General features: G+C 34.8%; 1 protein-coding gene and 1 pseudogene across 4 annotated transcripts; one reads left to right on the top strand and one right to left on the bottom strand.

Annotated features, from left to right (window-relative positions):
* LOC120165456 overlaps positions 1–9,870 on the top strand; it is a 69,350-nt pseudogene extending 59,480 nt beyond the window's left edge.
* A 5,301-nt stretch (positions 9,871–15,171) lies between these two features.
* LOC120165497 (pre-mRNA splicing factor SR-like 1) lies at positions 15,172–19,434 on the bottom strand. Of its 4 annotated transcripts, none has more exons than XM_039175001.1 (6): positions 19,330–19,408; positions 18,601–18,904; positions 18,180–18,260; positions 17,364–17,435; positions 15,288–16,162; positions 15,205–15,257 (listed from the first exon to the last, which is right to left on the bottom strand). In XM_039175001.1, exons 2-5 carry the CDS (start codon positions 18,886–18,888, stop codon positions 15,329–15,331), a joined length of 1,275 nt encoding a protein of 424 aa, XP_039030932.1. In that variant the 5' UTR covers positions 18,889–18,904; positions 19,330–19,408; the 3' UTR covers positions 15,205–15,257; positions 15,288–15,328. The 4 variants fall into 4 exon arrangements, 3 of the variants coding, with proteins under 3 accessions (XP_039030931.1, XP_039030932.1, XP_039030933.1); XR_005519818.1 differs by lacking the exon at positions 15,205–15,257 and adding an exon at positions 16,374–16,509 and having other exon boundaries at positions 16,020–16,162; positions 19,330–19,434; XM_039175002.1 differs by lacking the exon at positions 15,205–15,257 and adding an exon at positions 16,426–16,509 and having other exon boundaries at positions 16,024–16,162; positions 19,330–19,434.
* Between the last annotated feature and the right edge of the window lie 2,506 nt (positions 19,435–21,940).

The raw sequence follows: 21,940 nt of genomic DNA, 5'->3' as shown, positions 1-21,940 counted from the left end.
GTCATACGTTGTGAAAAAGCCTTTTCCGGAGGAGCATTGATCTTGGCAGAAATGGATGGAAAAATTCTGAGAAATCCAATAAACTTGGATTCTGTCAAGAAATATTATGCTTGAAGAGAAAAAAAGAAAAAAGAAAGAAAAAAAAAGAGAAAAAAGAAAAAAGGGGTCAAGATGAAAACCCGCAAAGGGCATCTTGTAACCAAATGAAGGATTGAGTTGAAAACCTGAATGGGCGGCTCAAATGCATATTGATATTAGGCATCTGGCAATTGAACCTCTTAAGATTTTGACAGTTTGGGAGAAACTTCACATCTACAAGCATTTTGACAACGTTTGAGATCTTTCAGACAAAAGCTTACATCATTACTCTAAATTGTGTCAATTTGATTAATTTAGAAATACTTATGCTAATAATTTGTTGAGTCATTTGAATTTTTATCAATCTTATACTTGCCATAACTTTGAATACAATTCTATCTATTTATTAATAAATTTCAAGTTCAATTTATTTGAGATTCAATTTATTTTCGAAAATTCAATTTATTCTTCTATGAATTAACATAATTTTGAAATAAGTTAAAGATTTCTGAATATCACTTTATGTTAATACTTTTAAAGGCATGGAATACAAAGTAAGAAAATCATCATCATCATAAAGCCATGAACAAGTCATTATTTGCACTCTGGTTATATAGGGTAGCATAGGTTACAGTATTCCAAAAGTTGAAGATGACAAGTTTTACTGTCAACTAAACTGTTCCATGATTCAAAAAGAATGGGGTATATTGGAGCAGTAGAAGAGACAGTTTGTTGTAGCAATCATTGCAAGTAAATGCACCAATAAAAATCTTTAAGCCCATGAATGATGTTTATTTCTTCCAGTAAGGTTGTTACAATGGATGCCACCGACAACAAGGTTGAGTCCATTAAAACTACTCATCAATTGCCCCAACCGATCATCATTCAGTTCTTGCACATTGTTTTCAAAAGTATGCCAAGACAGTAAAAGGCAACCTCTGCATCATTGATCCCAAAGAAAAGAGACAGGACATTGATACCACCATGGAACATGTTTCTATACAGATCCTTGTATATGGTTTTTAGGGAAACCTAGAAGTATTTCCACCTCATCAGATTCAAGTAGAACAAGTGTCGTAGACCTAATAGCATCTTCTAGAAGTGTTTTTTTGAGTTATCTGATCTGGTTTGAACCCTAAAAACAATCATTGAATTTAGAAGATGAATGTGCTCATAGCATCTTCTAGAAGTGTTTTTTTGAGTTATCTGATCTGGTTTGATATGAACCCTAAAAACCAATCATTGAATTTGGAAGATGAATGTGCTCATAGCATCTTCTGGAAGTGTTCTTTGAGTTATCTGATTTGGTTTGATATGAACTCTAAAAACCAATCATTGAATTTGGAAGATGAATGTGCTCATAGCATCTTCTGGAAGTGTTCTTTGAGTTATCTGATCTGGTTTGGTATGAACCCCAAAAAACCAATCATTGAATTTGTAAGATGAATGTGATCATAGCATCTTCTGGAAGTGTTCTTTGAGTTATCTGATCTGGTTTGGTATGAACCTCAAAAAACCAATCATTGAATTTGGAAGATGAATGTGCTCATAGCATCTTCTGGAAGTGTTCTTTGAGTTATCTGATCTGGTTTGGTATGAACCTCAAAAACCAATCATTGGATTTGAAAGATGAATGTGCTCATAGTAGAAATAAGAAGACCCAATAGCATCTTCTGGAAGTGTTCTTTGAGTTATCTGATCTAGTTTGGTAGAAACCACAAAACCAATTATTGGAATTAAAAGATGAATTGCATGATCGTCTTCATTAAGAAGCTTCTTTTCAAGCTTCTTCTGCTTATTTCTTTCCCAAAAATCATAGCCCAAGTTTCGCCATTTCTTGTAATTGGGATCATTGCATAATGGCTTCCTACCTTTTACCGGAAGAAATGCGTCAGCAGCCTTAGCCATTTGAGCAGCACATATAAAATTTGTCAACTTTGCAATTGATAAATCAGGATTATATCTCTATGACTATTGAAGACATAGCATCTGAGAATCCCATTTCTTTTCAAGTATAACAGTTTACTCTCCTCATCAGAATTAGAATTCATGATTTTCTCGGTATTAAAAGAACTATCGATATCTGTGAAATCATCTTGAAAGATCACTTCATAATCAGATGAGTTGTTATCAGAATCAACATGTTGCATGAATGCAAGCTTTTCAAGAGCCTATACTATTGAGTTTTATTCTCAAGAGGTTTTGTGACATTATATCTACATCTACATTTGTCAAAGATGATAGATTCTCTGATTTGAAGAAGAAAGATTTATTGGGTTTCTACAACTGAAGAAATACTCAGTTCACCTATCTGAAATCAAATAACTTAATAATCATGCATCATATTTAGGCATTTGCAAAAATAGGTGCATTTTCATTCATTCTCATCCATGTTGAAATTTGACAGGAATTTCAAAGATTTTAGCAAAGATTCAAATCCATCATTTGATGGATCAGCTCATCATCTGAAGAAGTTCATAATGAGAAGAACTTGTTCAACTTTTTGCTTAAATTCATCACTCGGTGGATCAACATTTCCAATTTGAGTTCATAATGAGAAGAACTCATCATCTGAAGAAGGAAGAAGAAGTTCATAATGAGAAGAACTTGTTCAACTTTTTGCTTAAATTCATCACTCGGTGGATCAACATTTCCAGTTCGAGTTCATAATGAGAAGAACTCATCTGAAGAAGGAAGAAGAAGTTCATAATGAGAAGAACTTGTTTAACTTTTTGCTTAAATTCATCACTCGGTGGATCAACATTTCCAGTTCGAGTTCATAATGAGAAGAACTCATCTGAAGAAGGAAGAAGAAGTTCATAATGAGAAGAACTTACTCAACTTTTTGCTTGAATTCATGATTCAATGGATCAGCGTTACCAGTTCGAGTTCATATTGAGAAGAACTCATCTGAAGAAGGAAGAAGAAGTTCATAATGAGAAGAACTTGTTCAACTTTTTGATTGAATTCATCATTCAATAGATCAGCGTTACCAGTTCGAGTTCATATTGAGAAGAACTCATCTGAAGAAGGAAGAAGAAGTTCATAATGAGAAGAAGTTGTTCAAATTTTTGATTGAATTCATCATTCAATGGATCAGCGTTACCAGTTCGAGTTCATAATGAGAAGAACTCATCTGAAGAAGGAAGAAGAAGTTCATAATGAGAAGAACTTGTTCAACTTTTTGATTGAATTCATCATTTGATGGATCAGTTTTTCAAGAGAAGTTCATAATGAGAAGAACTCATCTGAAGAAGGAAAAAGAAGTTCATAATGAGAAGAATTTGTTCAACCTTTTGTTTAAATTCATATTTGATGGATTAACATTGCCAGGTAGAGTTCATAATGAGAAGAACTCATCATCTGAAGAAGGAAGAAGAAATTCATAATGAGAAGAATTTGTTCAACTTTTTGCTCAAATCCATCACTTGATGGATCAGTTTTTCCAAAGAAAGTTCATAATGAGAAGAACTCATCTGAAGGAGAAAGAAGAAGTTCATAATGAGAAGAGCTTATTCAACCTTTTGAATGACTCTATCACAGAAGGAAATATGTCAACATCATCCCCAGCGAAAAGTTCATAATGAGAAGAACTCATCTGAAGAAAGAGAAGAATTTATTCAACATCTCCATCATAATCAAGTGAAGCCAAATGGATAAAAAAAATTTATCTTTTCGTCTTTGCCCTATTCTTGTTAATACAAGAATGAGCAAAGAGGGGCAGCTGAAGATACTAAATTTTTTACCCATTTTATTATTATAATTATTATTATATTATTATATATTATTATTAAAAAATAATAATAATTACAAACAGCCCATATTATCTGGCCCAATTACAAATGGCCCACTAAACCTAACAGATTAGGGTTTGATCTAACCCTAGCCGCCTCAACCATCCACCGTTGGATCTGATGAGATTCAACGGTCCACAGATGCGCCAGATGAAACCCTAGGGTTATGATACCCTAGGGACTACACTAGTTGCCGCCGCTCCACGTCGCTCCAGCCGCTGCCACGCCCCAACCGAAGGCTCCAGAAGTTCCAACGCCAGCCGTCCACGTTATGGCCCTAGGGTGAGTCGCCACTATGGGTTCGATGACTCACCGAATGGTACTCTTTTACCCGATCCGATGGCCACACCGGTGATGGCTATAAAGCCATCACCCAACCTGCAAAAGTAAAGGAGACAACAAACAGAAAAAAGAAAAAAAAGAAACAAGAAAAAGCAAGCAAACCAGCAACCACAAACAAAAAAAAAGCAAGGAGAAAACGAAGAGAACTTACCGGGGAAGACAACGCCGTGATCGGAGTCACCACTGGCCTCCAAACGTCACCAACAACCTTCGAAAACCGAAGGTATTTTCTTAGATTTGCTCCGATCGGGAGCTATTTAGGAGAAAAGAGCACCGGAACCGTCATTAGGACGGTCCGATCTACATAGTGGTGTAAAAATAAATTTTTCCGGCCACCGGATGCGGTGGCCGGCGGTGAGAATCACAGCGGCAGACGGCTGCCGCCCGGTGACCGGCTTCCCTCCGATGAGGGAAGCTAGAGAGAGGCGAGAGAATTCTTTTCTCTCTCAGTTAGAGAGAGAAGAGAAATTAAAGAAATGAAGATGCTGGCCCTTCGGGCCAGCCGGTTGAGGGATATATACCCCTTCCCAAACGATGTCGTTTAGGGGAAAGGGTATATCCGTAATTTCCTTTTGGCTAAACCCTTTCCGCAGCCATCTTAATTTTGTAACATTCCATTTTAGTCACTAAATCAATTTATAATCCTTTTAATTCGGTTCTTTAATTTTAATTTTATTTATTTTAGTCCTTTGTATTAAAATAATATATTTAGGGTAAATAACAGATTTAGTCCGTTAATTTTAATAATTAATATTTTAATCTGAATAGTATGTTTTAATTTGTTTTAATCTAATATCTGAATTTTATATAATTTTATTTTAGTCACTAAATTAATAAATAAGAAAATAGCATGTTTAATCCCTATAATTTTGATTAATTATGAATTAGGTATTTAATTTTAATTTTACTATAATTTAATCACTAATTTTAAATATTTTCATTTATTTTACTGCTTTTAAATATATAGTTCTAATTGTATTTTTATTGTTTTAATTTTACTTGTTTATATATTTAAATATTATTTTATATATTCATATAAATATATATAATAAATAATAATTTATATTTATTTTTTAAATTATTTTAATATTTATTTATTTATTTTTCAATATCGAAGAAAAGGGCAGTCTTAATACAACTGGATGTCCTATTCTGGTATTTTAAAATTAAATATTATAAAAAATTTATAATTTAATTTTATTTAAATTATTATATTAATATTTATTAATATCGAAGAAAAGAACTGTCTTAAGGCACCTAGAAGTTCTTTTCTGATATTTCTAACTAGATAAATATTTTATATAAATTATTTTTTTCTCATAATTATAATTTTAAAATAATAGGATTATAAATTAAATATATTTTTGAATTTTTAAATTTCTAATAATAGAGACAATTTATAATTAAAAAGTACCAATTTTGGGCGTTGTAGGGGTGCTAATCCTTCCCTAAACGTAACCGACCACGAATCCCTTTTTATTATTAAAAAGAACGAATTTTTGGTTAAAACACAGATCAGTTCATCTTTTAACTGATGTTTTCTTAAAACTCTTTTAAAAGATAATTTTTAGGTATTCGACCTACCTAACCCAAAAGACCGATGGCGACTCCCAAATTATTTTAAAAACCATTTATTCACATCACTTTTCCCGCCAAGTAAATATTTCGTGCCCGGGTGAAAACCGGTTACGACATCAGCCATGGCCCGAAGCAAGTATCCTCAAACAATTTTCTTTGTAGAGGTGTAAGCGTCGACGCAATTTTAGTGGCTAGGCTTAATTTATTCCTTAAGGTCAATTGAGCCGAAAAAATTTTCTGCAAAAACAATAAACATACAAAGTTAGATATACCAAAAACTACAAATTATACACTATAAACAACATGATATTAAACAGTGAAAACAAAGCCAAATATGTTTCAAACTAGCACGGTATTCACCCAAGTCATTATTCCATCATAGTTCACAAAATGCATCAGATAACATTCCAGAAGTAAGCACTTATATAAACATAAAAGGACAACATATAGGTTTACTGCAGGTTCAAGGACAACATAAAGAGTAGTAGTTTATTCTTGAAACTTAAATTAGCAACACTGTGAAGTTAGTATTTGTCTTTGTTTTTTTGTTGAAGTAATGCAATTCATTCAAGTTTCAATTTGCATAATAAGAGTAGTTTCTGAAACTTAAAACCACAACGAGAAAATCGCAACGCGAAACTAAAATCGCGTTCGCGTTGCGAATTTAAGTTTCAGAAACTACTCTTATTCTACAAATTGAATTACTTCAACCAAAAAACAAAGACAAATACTAACTTCACAGGGTTAAAGACTAAACAGTTTAGCAGTATTGGCAGCAACCGAATGAATTTACTAAGCAATCTCAGTGAAATGGTTAATCTATATATATTGAAATTACCAGTAAATTTATCATCAATATAAGAAAAATCTAATAATAATACAAAAATTTCAAAATAAAAATAAGAGATTAAAAAAACTAACCCTTGGTGGTTGATTTTCCATTTATGACCGTGAATGGTTGTGAGGGTTGCTCTGAGAGATGAGATAGACGGATTTCGTCGAAATGGGGACGAATGTCGCCGTAGAGAGTAAGAGATGGAGATGAGATTGAGTTGTGATTTAGGGTTTTAGGTTATGATTTGCGATAATACTGTTTACATTTGTGTTGCGAAATTAATATTGTGTTTCAAATTCGAAAATAAAATAAAATTCGCGTTACGGAAACAAACACGCTTTGTGAATTTGACTTTCGCGTTGCGAATTTGACTATTCGCGTTGCGAATTTGACTTTTATGTTGCGAATTTGAAATTCAGTGTTGCGAATTTGACTTCAGTGTTGCGATTTACAGATTCGTGTTGCGAATTTGACTTCAGTGTTGCGAATTTGTCTTCAGTGTTGCGAATTTGACTTCCGTATTGCGAATTTGACTTATGTGTTGCGATTTACAAATTCGCGTTGCGATTTACAGATTCGCGTTGTGAATTTAGAAAATCGCAATGCGATTTACATATTCGCGTTGCGAATTTGGAAACTGGGTTGCGAAATTGAGTTCGCGTTGCGAATTTGTTGGTCATTTTCGCAAATCTAAAAAAAATTGGTTAAAATCGTATATTATAAGGCATTTTCGATCACTGAGGTTATTTTCTCTTTTGTAAATGGAGATAATTTTGCCTGATTTCCTTTCTTATTGTCTTGTTTGCCAGGGACATGAAATTGATCTTCTTGTAGGTACAGATGTTAGGGACGGGAATGGCACAACACGAGTTATTAATGGGTGTGGGTGTATTGTTCAGGACTCTCATCCAGCTGTGCGTGCTCGTGGATATCTTCCTGAGGAAGGGCATGGTGTTTATGTGGCACGGTAAGGGTCTTTTTTCCTCTTAGTAGAAAAGTTTTCATATTCATTTTAGTTCGAAAGTAATGATGCGAACATAGTAGGAGGTAGTAAAGCTGTGGAACCATTTCTAGCCACAACAATACATTATAACCCTGATACTCAACTATTTGAATTCCTCATCAACTAATTTATGAACATATCTGAAGGTAGATAAATGCTTGCTAGTTTGATTGTTCAAGGCTGCAATTGGCACCTGAATTTAAACTTAAGATATCAGGTTAATTGAATTTGAATGTTTTGAAGCTTTTTATGAACTATGGTTTTCATGGATTCATGGCGTTAGGATCTGGAATGTATTATAACTGCTAATTTTGTGGGAGTGACAACCAAATAGCTTCTGGAATTTGTTGAACCTCTCCTTGACTATTTTCAGAAGCTCTTTGAAGTTTATTGTATATGCATTGGACAAATAATTAGTATGTATTTATCTCACTTTTCTAAAGTTCTAAGATAATGAGATAATAAGTAAATAGGCACCAGTATCAACCAAATTTCAAAGATCATTCTATGCTATTCGCATTAGAAAAGAATAAAAAAAATAATACACATGGAATTGGACCCTATGCTATAGTAAATATAGTACATAAAGGCACGTTGAAAGAATTCAAAATTATTAATAAATTTATCTTTCCATTTTTGTTTTTACGTTGGATAAATTAGCTTCTAGTTTACCTACTTTGCTTGTAATTCCATTGTCATTGAATTATTTTAATAAATCTCCTCACTGGAGTTATTTAGGATTAAGGGACCCTATTCTCTCTAGTATTGGGCTTTTATAATACTCCAGTCCATGTATTATTTGAGCTAATCTTCTAAGCATTACATTACAAATCCAGTAAAATTCTTTTGTTTTATATCGTAAAATATTGCTTTTCGGTATAGGCAGATTAAACACCCACACACAAAAACACACATCTATTGTGAATAACTGGCTTTTTTACTGCAGATATATCCTTTAATATTTTTAAGGACGACGATATCTTTTAACATAGTCTAGCTTTTGTGTATTTCTTGTGACAATTCGTTCTTTTCTCAGGTGGTGTCACGGCAGTCTGTTCATAGATATGGCTTATATGCTCTACAATGGATTGTTGAAGTTAATGGAAAATCAACTCCTGATTTAGATGCTTTTGTTAATGTAACAAAGGTAACACTAATTACTTCTCTTTTCCTTCTTTGTGGATTGTGTTATCATTTTTATTTAATTTTACGCTGCATTTTCGGAAGTTCAATCTCTCTTTGGTGGTAATTTGTGGAGGCCTCTTCAGTTTTCAACTGAAACTAAACAGTATGCAGTCTCTCGTTCCATAAACTCTGATCGAGTTTCTAAGGTCGAACTTAAAACCCGAATTTTTTGTTGTCATGTGTGAGATGGGGAAAGCTCTTATATGGTGGGGGCATACGAGTGTTCTTGTACCTTGATAGGAAGCATATTTCATCCAAGTTATGCTATTTTTATTTTACCTCTTTATTCTCACCTAAATATTGCCATTTCGGAGTTAAGACTTTGAACATGGTTTAATTATGACTTGCTTTTAGATCAATGGCTTGATTGAGTTTGGTTATGAATTTGTATGCATAATGTTTCTTTAACACATTATTCAATTTATTGTGTGCAACCGAACGAGAAAACTATATCAAATCGTGCAGGGTTTAAACTGAGACGGTGAATCAACCCCGACGATATGATTAATTGGATTCTTTTTTACTCTCTTTTCTGTTCTTTATTCTTAGTTGTTGGGTTTGGATTAGTTGGATAATAAATAAATGCCCTATCTATGTGAACAGGAACTAGAACATGGGGGAGTTTGTTCGTGCGAGGACAGTCCATTTGACCGGGAAGCCTCGAGTTCTAACGTTGAAGCAGGATTTGCACTACTGACCTACATGGGAGTTGAGATTCGACCCGGATACTGCAATCTGGAAAAGAAGGATGATCAAGACCTTAGATTGTCGCAACTTGTAAACCGGATCGCGCGACCATACTTATATGCTTCAAGAAGCAATGGAACCCGAAATTTGCGCAAGACTCGAGAGAACCGGTGGTGGCATCGGCTTCTACCTACACTCGATTGGTGGCTGCCAACTTGTGAGGTATAAGTTTGAAGAACGCAAGTCATTGAGAATCATTCCGGGAGGCCTAAAGCAATTATTTATTCATCAATTTATATAATTATAAAATGTGATAGACATAGGTAAATGATTGCAGGAAATAAAGAGAACAAACCTTTAGTTGTCTTCAGTTGCAGTTGAGTTGGCAGAGATTTAACACTTTAATTAGTATGATAATAATATACATGTTTTCTCCTGCAGACATTTTACCATGCAATTAATATATACATGCTTTCCAATAAAAAAAATTATATGTAATAAATATATTATACAATATTATTAACTATAGAAATTATTATTTTAAATAAAATAAATGTAACATAAATTTTTATTACTCGTGTATTATATATAATAAGGTTCATAGTATAACATAACGTATAAGGTTAAATTGTAAAATCTATAATAGAATATTTTATTACGTAATATATACCATTAATCATAAATGATACATGTAATTTGTTAGTCAAATAAGGCTGCACCATTCGGTGCATGTTCAAAGTTTGGCATCGAATGGTGCACAATTTCAAAGTTGACAGATTTTGTGTTGAAAATGGAAATGGGTAAATTGTACTTTCGTCATTGCACTTTAGGGTATTTTTAAAGATTAGTCCCTAAGCTTCAACTATAAATACCCTTACCTATTTAGCTTCAAAATCATCCCTAAATCATTCTAGCTCTCTCTTAAGTGTTTTTGTAAACACGTATAAATTTTCTTTTTAGTAAAAGATCTACAGCAGTACGGAGACGTAGGCATAATTGGTTGAACTCCGTTATCAATTTCGGGTATCATTTTTCAACTTTTATTTCGCATTCTCATTAATCTGGTTATAGGGAAATTACTCGTTACTAGGTTATTTTCCCAACAACTGGTATTAGAGCTTTTGGTTGTGAATTTTGTCAATTTTTTGTGAGGTTACTATTTACATAAATAGTAAATTTTGTGAATAGTAAATTTCGTGAATAGTAAAATTTGGTCGGTGATACGAATTTGTTGACGGAGGTGTTTTAATACACGGTGGTTCGCAAGAATTGTCAGAAACGATCCAAAGAAGTCAGATTCGAGTGGGAGCGATGCTTTGAGAAACGAAGTTGATGAGCTCAAGAGGGAGCTGCTCATATGCAAGGGAGCAATGAGTGAATGAGATGCGCTCAAGATCTTATTGGAAGGACTTAGACCAGGGGCGATGCTCGGGAGAGAGCAAAGTGATGCCCAGAGACTTTAAGAGGCATAGCTGTAACCCGAAAGCTGACTGAGCTTGCAAGTGACAAACCAAGTAGCGATGTGTCGTCCAGGCCCATGCCCAGAGATAGTGGCAACAGTGGTGGAGACCAGGAAAAGGTGCAGCATGGAGATGGTGGAGAAAGCTCTTCGAATGGCCAATGTGAGCCATCGACTGTTCGTAGCCAATGAAAGCCATCGGGAAAAAATGGCAAGGCTAAGTCCAGTGTGAAGAAGAAGGGGAACAAGGAAAAATTGAAGTGCTACTTCTGTGATGGTCCTCATTTGATTAGAAGATGTCCCGAGAAGCGTCGTCTCACAACCATCATGAAGAGGATGGGAGAAGGAGAAGTAGCGGGAATTGACGTTGTTGCAAGTGTTAAAGCTACCAAGTCAGGGAAAAGACTTGGTACGATTGAGGGGATCAATGCGGCCAAGCAAGGAACAAGACATGGTGCGACTACAAGTTCTCAAGTAGTCAATCCAAGATTGAGACATGACGCGACTGCGGGTGTCAAAGCAGTCAAGCACAAGAAGGGACCCGGTGCGATAGCAAGAGATAAGTCGTCAAGCCGAGGGTGCAAAGTGAGCAAGTCCGCTCACAGTATGTCAGGATGGAGGCGTGGTCCAAGTTGAGGCGTCTCAGGCATAAAGAGACACTTAAGGAGTATGTGAGCCGATTTAGAAGACTCATGCTCAAAGTCCCAAGTTTGACTGAAGAAGATGGGTTCTTCACCTTCATGTTCGGATTAAAGTCGTGGGCAAAGAAAGTGTTGGAGCGAAGGGAAGTCAAGGAGTTGTCCAAAGCCTTGACAACCATTGAGTCCATCAAAGAATTTGGAGTCAAGAAAAACAAGACTTCCAAAACAAAGCCGAAAGACAAGGGTAGTGGCAAGCGAATCCATGATTAAGGCAAGTCAAATGATGAGGAGTATTGTTCCTCGAGTGGCAGAGAAAATCCACTCAATGATAAACCAGATGGTGAGTCTGGAGAAGATGTATGCAGTATTGACACAAGTTCAAGTGTCAAAGATGTTAAGCCGAGGGTAAGAGTCGAGCAAACGAGGGGGCGCAGACTTAAGATGCCGAAGTGTTGCCAAATTACCCGAGGGGAGCCGAGTCATCAAAGGTGATAGATGAGCCAAAGATCGAGTTGTCCGTGTCCAAGGAGTTTGCCGAGCATGTTCGTGTAGAGAACATGGCTTCAGAGACCATCTTAAGAGAAGGGTCGAAGAAGGGGCATGCCGAGGATGTTCAAGTGAGGAACAATCCTTCAATGACTAGTGACAAGAGTCGAAGGGAGCCAAGACGTTGAGGGACAAGGCAACTATGGAGAAACAACCCAATAACAAGTGGGTTTACAGGGCGGTGACTACGGACAAACTGAAGTTGTGTTCAGCTTCAGTTGGCATGCTAGAGTAACAAGAGCAAAAATATTGTTGCATTGATCGAGGTGTGAAGACATATTAAAATCAGTCTTCAAGTGGGAGATTGTTAGTCAAATAAAGTTGCACCTTCGGTGCATGTTCAAAGTTTGGCACCGAATGGTGCACAATTCGATGCACAATTTTAAAGTTGACAGATTTTGTGTTGAAAATGGAAATGGGTAAATTGCACTTTAGTCATTGCACTTTAGGGTTTTTTCAAAGATTAGTCCCTAAGCTTCAACTATAAATACCCTTACACATTTAGCTTCAAAATCATCCCCAAATCATTCTAGCTCTCTCTCAAGTGTTTTTGTAAACACGTGTAAATTTTCTCTTTAGTAAAAGATCTGCAGCAGTCCGAAGACGTAGGCATAATTGGTTGAACTCCGTTATCAATTTCGGATATCATTTTCCGCTTTTATTTCGCATTCTCACTAATCTGGTCATAGGGAAATTACTCGTTACTCGGTTATTTTCCCAATAATATGATTTCGTACATGGTGAAAATACTAGAGTACGATGAAAACTATTGAAAACAGAGATTAAATTATTGAGAGGCTATTGATAATTGTAAATTGGAATTGGACATTATAAAGAAACCATCTTCGAATATAAATTGTATATCCAAATCCAGGAAAAATCATTAGGACAATAAAGAAGTGTTATATTGATCAATCGAGACGTGCTATAAAGATAAGTGAAAACGTGTTATAGAGGTAAATTTATTGGAAATTTAAAAAAAAAAAGAAAAGAAAAACTTGCAATGTAAGAAAAGAAAAAGAAAAATACGTGTAATATAATTAATTATAAGTATTTTATACATTACAATATTCTAATGTGTATTATTTTATTATGTAATGCTATATTGTATATTACAATTTAACATGTAAGTAATTGTGTTATATTATAACAAAAATATGATAATAATACATATCTAATAAAAATTATATTAACTAGATGTTATTTGTTTATTAGCTTATATAATTTATTTCATATAATTTTATTGTATTATAAAGTATATATATAATTAATACAAACAAAATATGCGTACAATTTTTAAAAAAATAAAAGATAGAAATGAAATCTTATATGAAAAATGAAATTATAACATAATTAAGTCTATGAAACATAATGTACACATTGACTAAATAGTGAGAGGTTATACTTATAATCAGTTAGTCTAATAGGATGAGACACTAGATTTCTTAAGCAAAGTAAGAATCGAATCAAGGGTAAAATTTTACATAAAAAAAAAACAGGTTAGATCTTAAGTCAAATAAAATCCTAGTATCTTACAAAGATAAGGTTGTTGATGTTCCTACGGAAGAACACCACATGAAGAAATCTTTCCATTGGATGATGATGATGATGATGATATAGAATAAATGAAAGATAATGTGATCGTTGGTAAGATCGATGGAGTCTCTTTTATCGATTTTCCAGATCGCATCCAAGCGCAGGCTCTTGAGAGTATGAATTTAACTCTGGTTGTGAAAGTTCTTGGAAGAAGAATTGGATACAACACTCTCTATAGCCCTGTTATGAGTATTTGGAAGCCCTCGCATCCTTTTGAAACTTGTTAATATTGAGAACGATCAATTCCTGGTTAAATTCTCTGCTCATAGTGATGTTCTCAAGGTCCGTAGACAATCTTTGGTCATTATCTCACAGTTAAGTCATCGTCAACTGATTTTAGCCCTTCCTAGATACACCCTAGTCGAATTACGGCTTGAGTTCAACTTTCGGGACTATCTATCACTTGGTGTAAACATAATATGATCGAAGCAATTGGAGTGAGAACTGAATTCGTTGTTAAAATAGATTACTAAATCGATCATGGCCGGCAAGGACGTTTTGCCCATATGACAATTACTATCAATCTTAAGAAGCCTCTGGTCTCTAAATTAACAATTAACAATTATGCTCAGATCGTTGAATATGAATCTCTTCTAACAATATATTATAATTGTGGAATCTATGGTCATGCAAGTGATTTTTTTTCCTATGAATGAACTGAAAAAAAATTTGGAGTCTAAGGCACTGAACGAAAATGTACACCTTTTATAGGCAAGATACATTTTTATTTTAAGACATCTGTAAATCAATTATACAACATATTATGTACTCAAAAACATATTTTGTTCTTATTTGTAAGTTCTTATTTTTTATATTTTCTTGCTGAATCTAAAGAGTTTGACATCCTGTGGAAGCTGACCCCACATTCATTTTTGAACAAATCGAAATTTAAAATAAATAAATAAAACTCTATAAATATAAAAAAAAATCAATAATATAAACAAAAATAAAATTATTTCAAAAGAATGACAGATGGGGAAAACATGAATACTATATGCTACAGTTGTACTGCATAATAAGGGACCATGTATTAAATATTTTTTTTTTGGGAAAAGTCAACCTAGCATTTATTGACTTTAATAAAGAAAATAATTATACGCTGTCTATGTGCAATGCGCTAACGCACAGCAATTGAGCTTCAATAAAGAGTGCAGGAAAGCAAAGCAAATAGAAAGAAATAACCCTAAAACAGAATACACTTGTACCCGCCATTCTGCGCTGCGCCTCTACCTACGTTGGTGATTTTTCCGACACCCACCTGCAGATGGCGTCTTAGGCACGCTTTTGAAAACCAAGGAGGAGAGAATGTTCTCAATTTAAATAAGCAAGAATAGATAATTTGCAGTTTAATGTTTGAATTATCTGAGCTTCAAATTTAACAAATTACTGAAACAATAGTATACATGTTATGCCAGTCGTCATATAATGGCGAGACCATGATTGCATCTATCCATCCATCCTAGCCAGGGCATAGCACAATGTTCAGAAACAAAATGTTCACCCAGTGTTTTTCTTTTTCTTTTTCTTGCCTGAATTGGTTTGGTGCTCTGCATGAATGGAATAACATACATACATGCCAATGCACTATCTCCAAGAAGAACCACCTAGTCTAATCACCTCTTCTCCACTGCTGTCCCTGTTTGCTGCCCTTCCATAGCCACCGCCATCTCCCTTTGTATCACTTGTATCACCGTAAAGATCCCTCAGCTTCGCCAAATTACTGGATGCCTTGCTTCCCTCCTTTTGTGGTGGATCATAATGACTGTTGCCGCCTTGCTCACTCTGGCTTCTGCTCCTGTTTCCGCTCATGCTGGGACTTCGGCTTCTGCTCCTGTAACGTCTACCGTCATCGATGTCTCGGCTTCTGCTCCTGTAACGCCTACTGTCATCAGTGTCCCGTTTATCCATGTACCTTGACCTTCGATCATAATCATGCCTTTGTTCCCTATCCCTGTCCCTGTCCCTATTACGATCACGGTCACGATATCGGTCCCTGCTTCTATCTCGTTGCCTATCACGGTCACGATCCCAATCCCGGTCTTGTTCCCTGCCCCTCTCTCTTTCCCTTTCCCTATCCTTGTCAGAATATTCCCTATCACGGCTTTGGCTGTGACGGTGGCTGGGAGATCTTCTTACATCATCACCATTGGATCTGTCATAAGGTGGTGGTGGTGGTAGAGTGCGACGCACAGGAGAAGAGTCCCTGGTTGTTGCCCGATGGGGGGCACGCTGACCAAAAGAGACAGAAAGTGCAGCTTTTACAGAAGGCGGGCGGCGAGCAGTGTCATCAGATCCATGGCGACTATTATCCCCTGTTGAACCAGAAGTCTTAGTAGGCAGCTTCATCTTCTCAAGATTGGATACAACCTGACGCAACACAGGAACAGGGATTCGAGGGAAAAGAGTATCAAAGTAGTACTGCAACAAGAAAATCACGGTCAACTTTTTTTCCCTCTATGAAAACAAACAAAACGAAAAGAAAACACACAAGCCCAAACGAAGTCCAGAAACAGTCTACAAATCTTGTTTATCTTTGACATAAAATCCAAGACAAATGACCAAAAGACAGACAAATAACCTGGCATTCAACTCAACCAAGGAAAACAAACTCTAAGAATACCGAGCTTACAGTAGTACACTTAGTAACGATCTAAATGATGACTTTCTGTTAAGTATCAGACCCTATACAGAAGGAAGTTCTAGGCTGTGCTTCAAGTTCCAACCCAGAAAGAGTCAAAGAAGCATGCATTCGGCCTGCGCTGTCGCTGCAAACCAATGAAATGCATTGAAAATAAAAAAGAAAAAACAACAGATAAAAGGTTACAGTGAGGGACAGACTGAGAAATACTACCTTCTTTGAACATACAATAGCAGCAAGAGCAAAAATCTGGTTGTCCAGAAATTCTTTGCCAATCATGAATGCAAATAGCATAAAGGTTATCTTGCATTTACGTCTTCATTACAGGATCAATCAGGAAAATACTAATTAGACTAATCATGTTCTGCGCTACTGCTTTTCGAAGAATTTCTTCAAATATCATCCCAAATTTCTTCTATAATGTTAGATAGACTTCAAATGGTTTTTTGCGTAAATTTTGGTAGATTTAACATGGAATGCTACTTTGTACTGTCTGCAATAGCTAATAAGTTGACAAACTCTCATAAATAACATTCCATTTGTGCCACTAACAAACTGTCCAGACAAACTTGCACATACTCATCCACAATATATAAGGAATTCCTCAGATATGCATATCATCTTAAGCAGGTATATTTCAAAAGGTTTAGAATTGAGAAAGAGGGAAGAAAACATTTTTATTATTTTTAAGACCTGCAGATAGAAGAATAACATTAAATGAAATATCTGGTTGATTTATTACGGGGGATCACAAATATAAAGTGTAGCACCAGTCCTTACCAGGAGAGAAGTTACCATAAATTAGACGCATATTTTAACAAGCCATAAAAAAATTCCTTTTTGAATGATATGCTTACAAAATTTAAATAAGTCAAAATTAAAAGGTTGACCATTTCTCAATAAAAGATGGTTCAAGTTGACATGTGAAAAGCAGGGAAAACATTATCTGTATAACAAAGCATATTGAATATTTGCTCTAACCTGTCCAAGAAGCAAATCACGCAAGTATACCCCCATGGTGGTCGTTCGTCCACTAGACCCAGGGGAGAATTCCTGAAATAAGATATGACGATTTCAACTTGCACTCATAACATAAACAAAGTTCCATATGTTAAAATAAAGGGGGGTCAAAATTGAATAATCATTTGTAAAAAAAATTATATATGGTCTTTTTAACCTTCAATTTATTGAAACAAGGTTTTCATGCTAAAATTGGGTGGGGGCAAAGGAAGAAAGATATATTTCTAGACAAGTGTCTGCAAAATAAAGAGTATAGAATTTATGAGTTACGATATAGGAAATGATGACAAACTAGAGATGGCTTGGTTTAATCTATCCATTGAGCTTAGCTGCATTAACTAGTCAACCTATTCTCAGTTGCTGCAGTAAATGCGTGAATGTCAAGGAAATAGATAGCCATGAGATAAATATTTACTTTAACATAAAACTGCTCATTAAACAAATTACAAGACATGATGGCACTCAAACCAATGAATAAAGGAAAATAGTTCAGCATACTACAATCTGCAAGACTAGAGCAAAATGGACCTAAGGTCTTTTATAGAGTAACTTAACATCAAATATCAACCAATACTAATAGAAAGATTTGATGATTAAGAAAAATACTAATGCCGTATTTGGGGGAAAATTGTGGGAAATAGAGATTTTCTAACCTGTACAGAAATTAAAATTTATACAATGCATACCATAAAAGTAAATGATATAGTATTCATAAAGATTATACCACACTACAAATTCAAGGTACCACAACAATTTAGCAGTCAAAACATCTAGTACCTCTTCATCTTTAATGTATGGTTCAAACCAAGTCCATAAAGTCTTTGGATCACCAGCATACCTCAAGTAGAGGAATCCAATCTGCAACCATAATTTTAAGGCATTGACTAATATGGTTAAGTGCTAAAAGCATAACCTCAACCATAGACTGATGTATACAAATTAAAACTGCAGAAGAACTGGAAAATGAGAAGAATAAAACTGTAACAAGAAGTAAAAAAATAACATGAATAATTTCAAGAAACCAGATAGCAAGGAATCTGGTTTAATAGGAAGGTTCAGCCACATTACACATCAACGATCAAAAAACATGAAGAAATGCAAAATAACGGTGAAAAAGCAATCTATCCTTCCTGAGAACAAAGGATTTCTACATGGTTGAAAAAAACTTGAGAAGATAAACATGAAAGATTCAACTTACTGCTCTAATGTAAGGAGAATCAGAGTGCTTCAGTATCCCATGCATTTGCTTGACAGTAAGTTTCATGGTGAAAAACTTGTAAAGAAGGCAGAATGCAGTAGAAGGACCACGACAGTTCCCAGTCATCCATGGCTCAACATGATCAACTTGATTGTAAATTTCATCAATGACTTCATGATAAGTCTTTAAACGGTAAAGCTCTTTGAAATAATCAGAGGATAGTATATTCATACAAAGCACTTTCTCCAACAACGAATCAATCGGCTTACCACATGTCTGTATCTCCATAGCGAAACTCCCCACACTGTCAACACAAGAATAACCCACACAAACTGTCTTAAATCATAACCCTATTCCGTCCAAAATTAACATCATCAGATTTTAAGAAAGAATGCACACAAAAGGAAAATCAGATTAAGAACCAGAAAGCCCATCATGATTTCTAATATTATATGAAAAGGAACCACGCAATTATTCCAGATGCGACAACCATATCTACTAAAATTAAGCGAGATGGTAAAATTAATTGGTATTTACGCATATTAATCGTTCATTAAACCTCAAAATGATAGCAAGTATAATCGAAAAAGCGAATCCTTTAAAAAAGATATTTTAAGTTAACAAAAAGGGAATCGAAACAATCGAAATTCAATAAGGAAAGTAAAGAGAGGCAGTAGATAGATTCAAGAGAATATGATCGAGAGAAAGGTGAAGGAATGAGAAACGTACCACTAAAAATTCTTGAGAGTGATCATGAATTGGGGAAGATATCAAAGCAATTGAATGGAAGCAGTAACCCTAATTCGAAGAGATGATATCTGTATAGTTAAACCAAACCATGACCCACGGGTATAGCCAATGTATTCAAACTTCACGCCGGCCCATTTAAATTAAAATAATTTTAAAACATTAGAAATTTATTTTCATGCTGATTTTCAGATTTTGAATTTAAAATAAACATTAAAACATCAATATAATAATCTCTATTATCATTTGCTAAATTTTCCTAATTAATTTGAAGGGGTAAAAGATAAAATATTTTTAGTCATTAAACTTTAAGCAATATCTTGTTTTGGTCACTCAACAATAAAAAAAATGCTAATCTTATCATTAAACTTTTCAAGTTGATTTTTCATCACATGAACATTAAATCATTAACGGCGTAATGACATGATAATTATCTTTTCAAGTTCGATGATTATATTATGCACAAAAATAAAGTCACTTAACACGAATTCATTGTTGATCAACTTTTCAAGTTCGATGATTATATTATGTAGAAAAATATAAGTCACTTGGCACGAATTCATTGTTCATCAATGCATTAACGGAGAAGGCATGTTATAGCACCGTCAGAATTCAGGGCTCAATTCAAGGAAAACCACCGAGTATATCTTGGTCGACAGTGCAAGTACCCACAATTTTATTACACCTAGATGGGCTAAGGAAGGGATCAAGGTGGTGCAGACCAATCCCTTAGTTATCACTTGGATAATAGTGAAAGACTATCGAGTATAACCAGGAGCAATCAAATGAGGTTGGTGATGCAAGGATAACTTTGAACATGACTTTAGGGTTCTCCAAATGTGAGGTTGTAATGCCCTCAGACCGATGCGGGTAACCCGATCTGATCTGGAGTGTCACATTAGGGCCACCAGAGCGACCCACCATAAAAATAGCGGAAAATTTAAAACTTTTATTAAAACATATAACTTATAAAGTCATTTATCATTATGCATAAATAAAACAGATTTTCAGACTCATATTTAAAACAAAATACAATTACATGCCCCCTAATCACATGTATCATACTCTGCAAGCAACACCGAAAGAATTCCTTTACTGATGTCAATAGATGCACTGGTTCAATCCTTTTAACCTGCAATGGTGAGTAATAGAGTGAGCTTCGGAAAGCTCAATAATACAGAACTACCAAATGATGCTGAAGAACGTGCAGATACAGAAAAACATGTATTTCCTTATCGGTTCATATATCTACACATTTCTATGATGAGTGGAAATCCTACTGATATTTCAGGTGGTAACGGACAATGAGCTTTTAGTTCAGAGAAATATTTCGGATGACTGAGTTCAGGAGATCAGAATAGGCTATCTAATGTGTTACCTCAAAACCAGTGAAAAGATACAGATCTTTTTAAAACATATTTTTTTTAAAATTAAAAAATCATAGTAATTTCCCCATCCATCACGAACAAAATGTGTAAGTTCTCCATAACCATCCAACCCCGTCACAAACAGTAAGGCCCTGAGCACAAAGCCAATGAACCTGCAAGTATTCAACCCCGTCACGAATAGTAAGGCTCTCAACACAAAGCCGAGGAACCTGCAAGTATTCAACCCTGTCACGAACAATAAGGCTCTCAGTACAAAGCCGAGGAACCTGCAAGTATTCTTCCTCCAACTATACCCCCAATAAACATGTTCCATCCGTAAACGGATATATCAAAAATCAAAATATAGTTCAGATCAAGTATCATATCAGAATCCATGTCAGGTATCATAACAGAATTCAAATCAGAAATCAGATAAAATATTCATGTGATTAGGGAATACACCAGAGTTTACAGATATTATTCAGAGGTACAGGATAATCTTAACAGGCAGAGATACACGGATTTTCAGTATACTGATAAAAATGTCTGAATTTAAAATCACTATTGGAAGAGTTCAATAACTGATGGAATCATCAGTTATTCAGAATGTGACTTGAGCTGATAATGAAGAACTAAGATTCAGAACCTTTACAATCTATGTCGATTGATTGGATTATCAAACAACTTCAGATGAATAACTCCCAGAACTAATACTTGTCAACTTGTCAATTCATTAACCTTCCAGGGTATTGACTCTTTAATACCAAATATTCTTATCCATATATCATCTTCTGAGTCATCACTGAACAGATCTTAAGGAGACGAACAAATATTCTAATGGTCTTTATTTCATTTCCATGTTTCAACTATATCAGGAAATGTTGACGTACTTGATTTATGGTTCATAATCCATAGGGATGATTCATCACGTAAGTTCATCCGAGTTTCCAAACTTATTCCAATCTCTTACTTAATCATCAGTCCTTGAGGTTACTTAGTTCATTTAGCAGTCAAGTCTTTTACAGTTACTTCGGGGTTTTCCATATTAATTCAGACATTTCTGAATTTCAAATACATATTATACTTCTGTTCAATTCAATTTGGTAGTCGTAGTTGATTTGTCTAATGAATATACACTTCTTAATATCGAATGCAATCTAGAGTTTAGCTGAGCTGAATACTTCCAAAATTATCATCAAGCCATACTTGAGAAAACGAACACGCAT

The sequence above is a fragment of the Hibiscus syriacus genome, unplaced genomic scaffold, assembly GCF_006381635.1.
Source record: "Hibiscus syriacus cultivar Baekdansim isolate YM2019G1 unplaced genomic scaffold, ASM638163v2 tig00111582_pilon, whole genome shotgun sequence".
Lineage (NCBI taxonomy): Eukaryota > Viridiplantae > Streptophyta > Magnoliopsida > Malvales > Malvaceae > Hibiscus > Hibiscus syriacus.
Note: the sequence above shows the minus strand (reverse complement) of the source record. Positions and strands in the feature narration are given on the sequence as shown.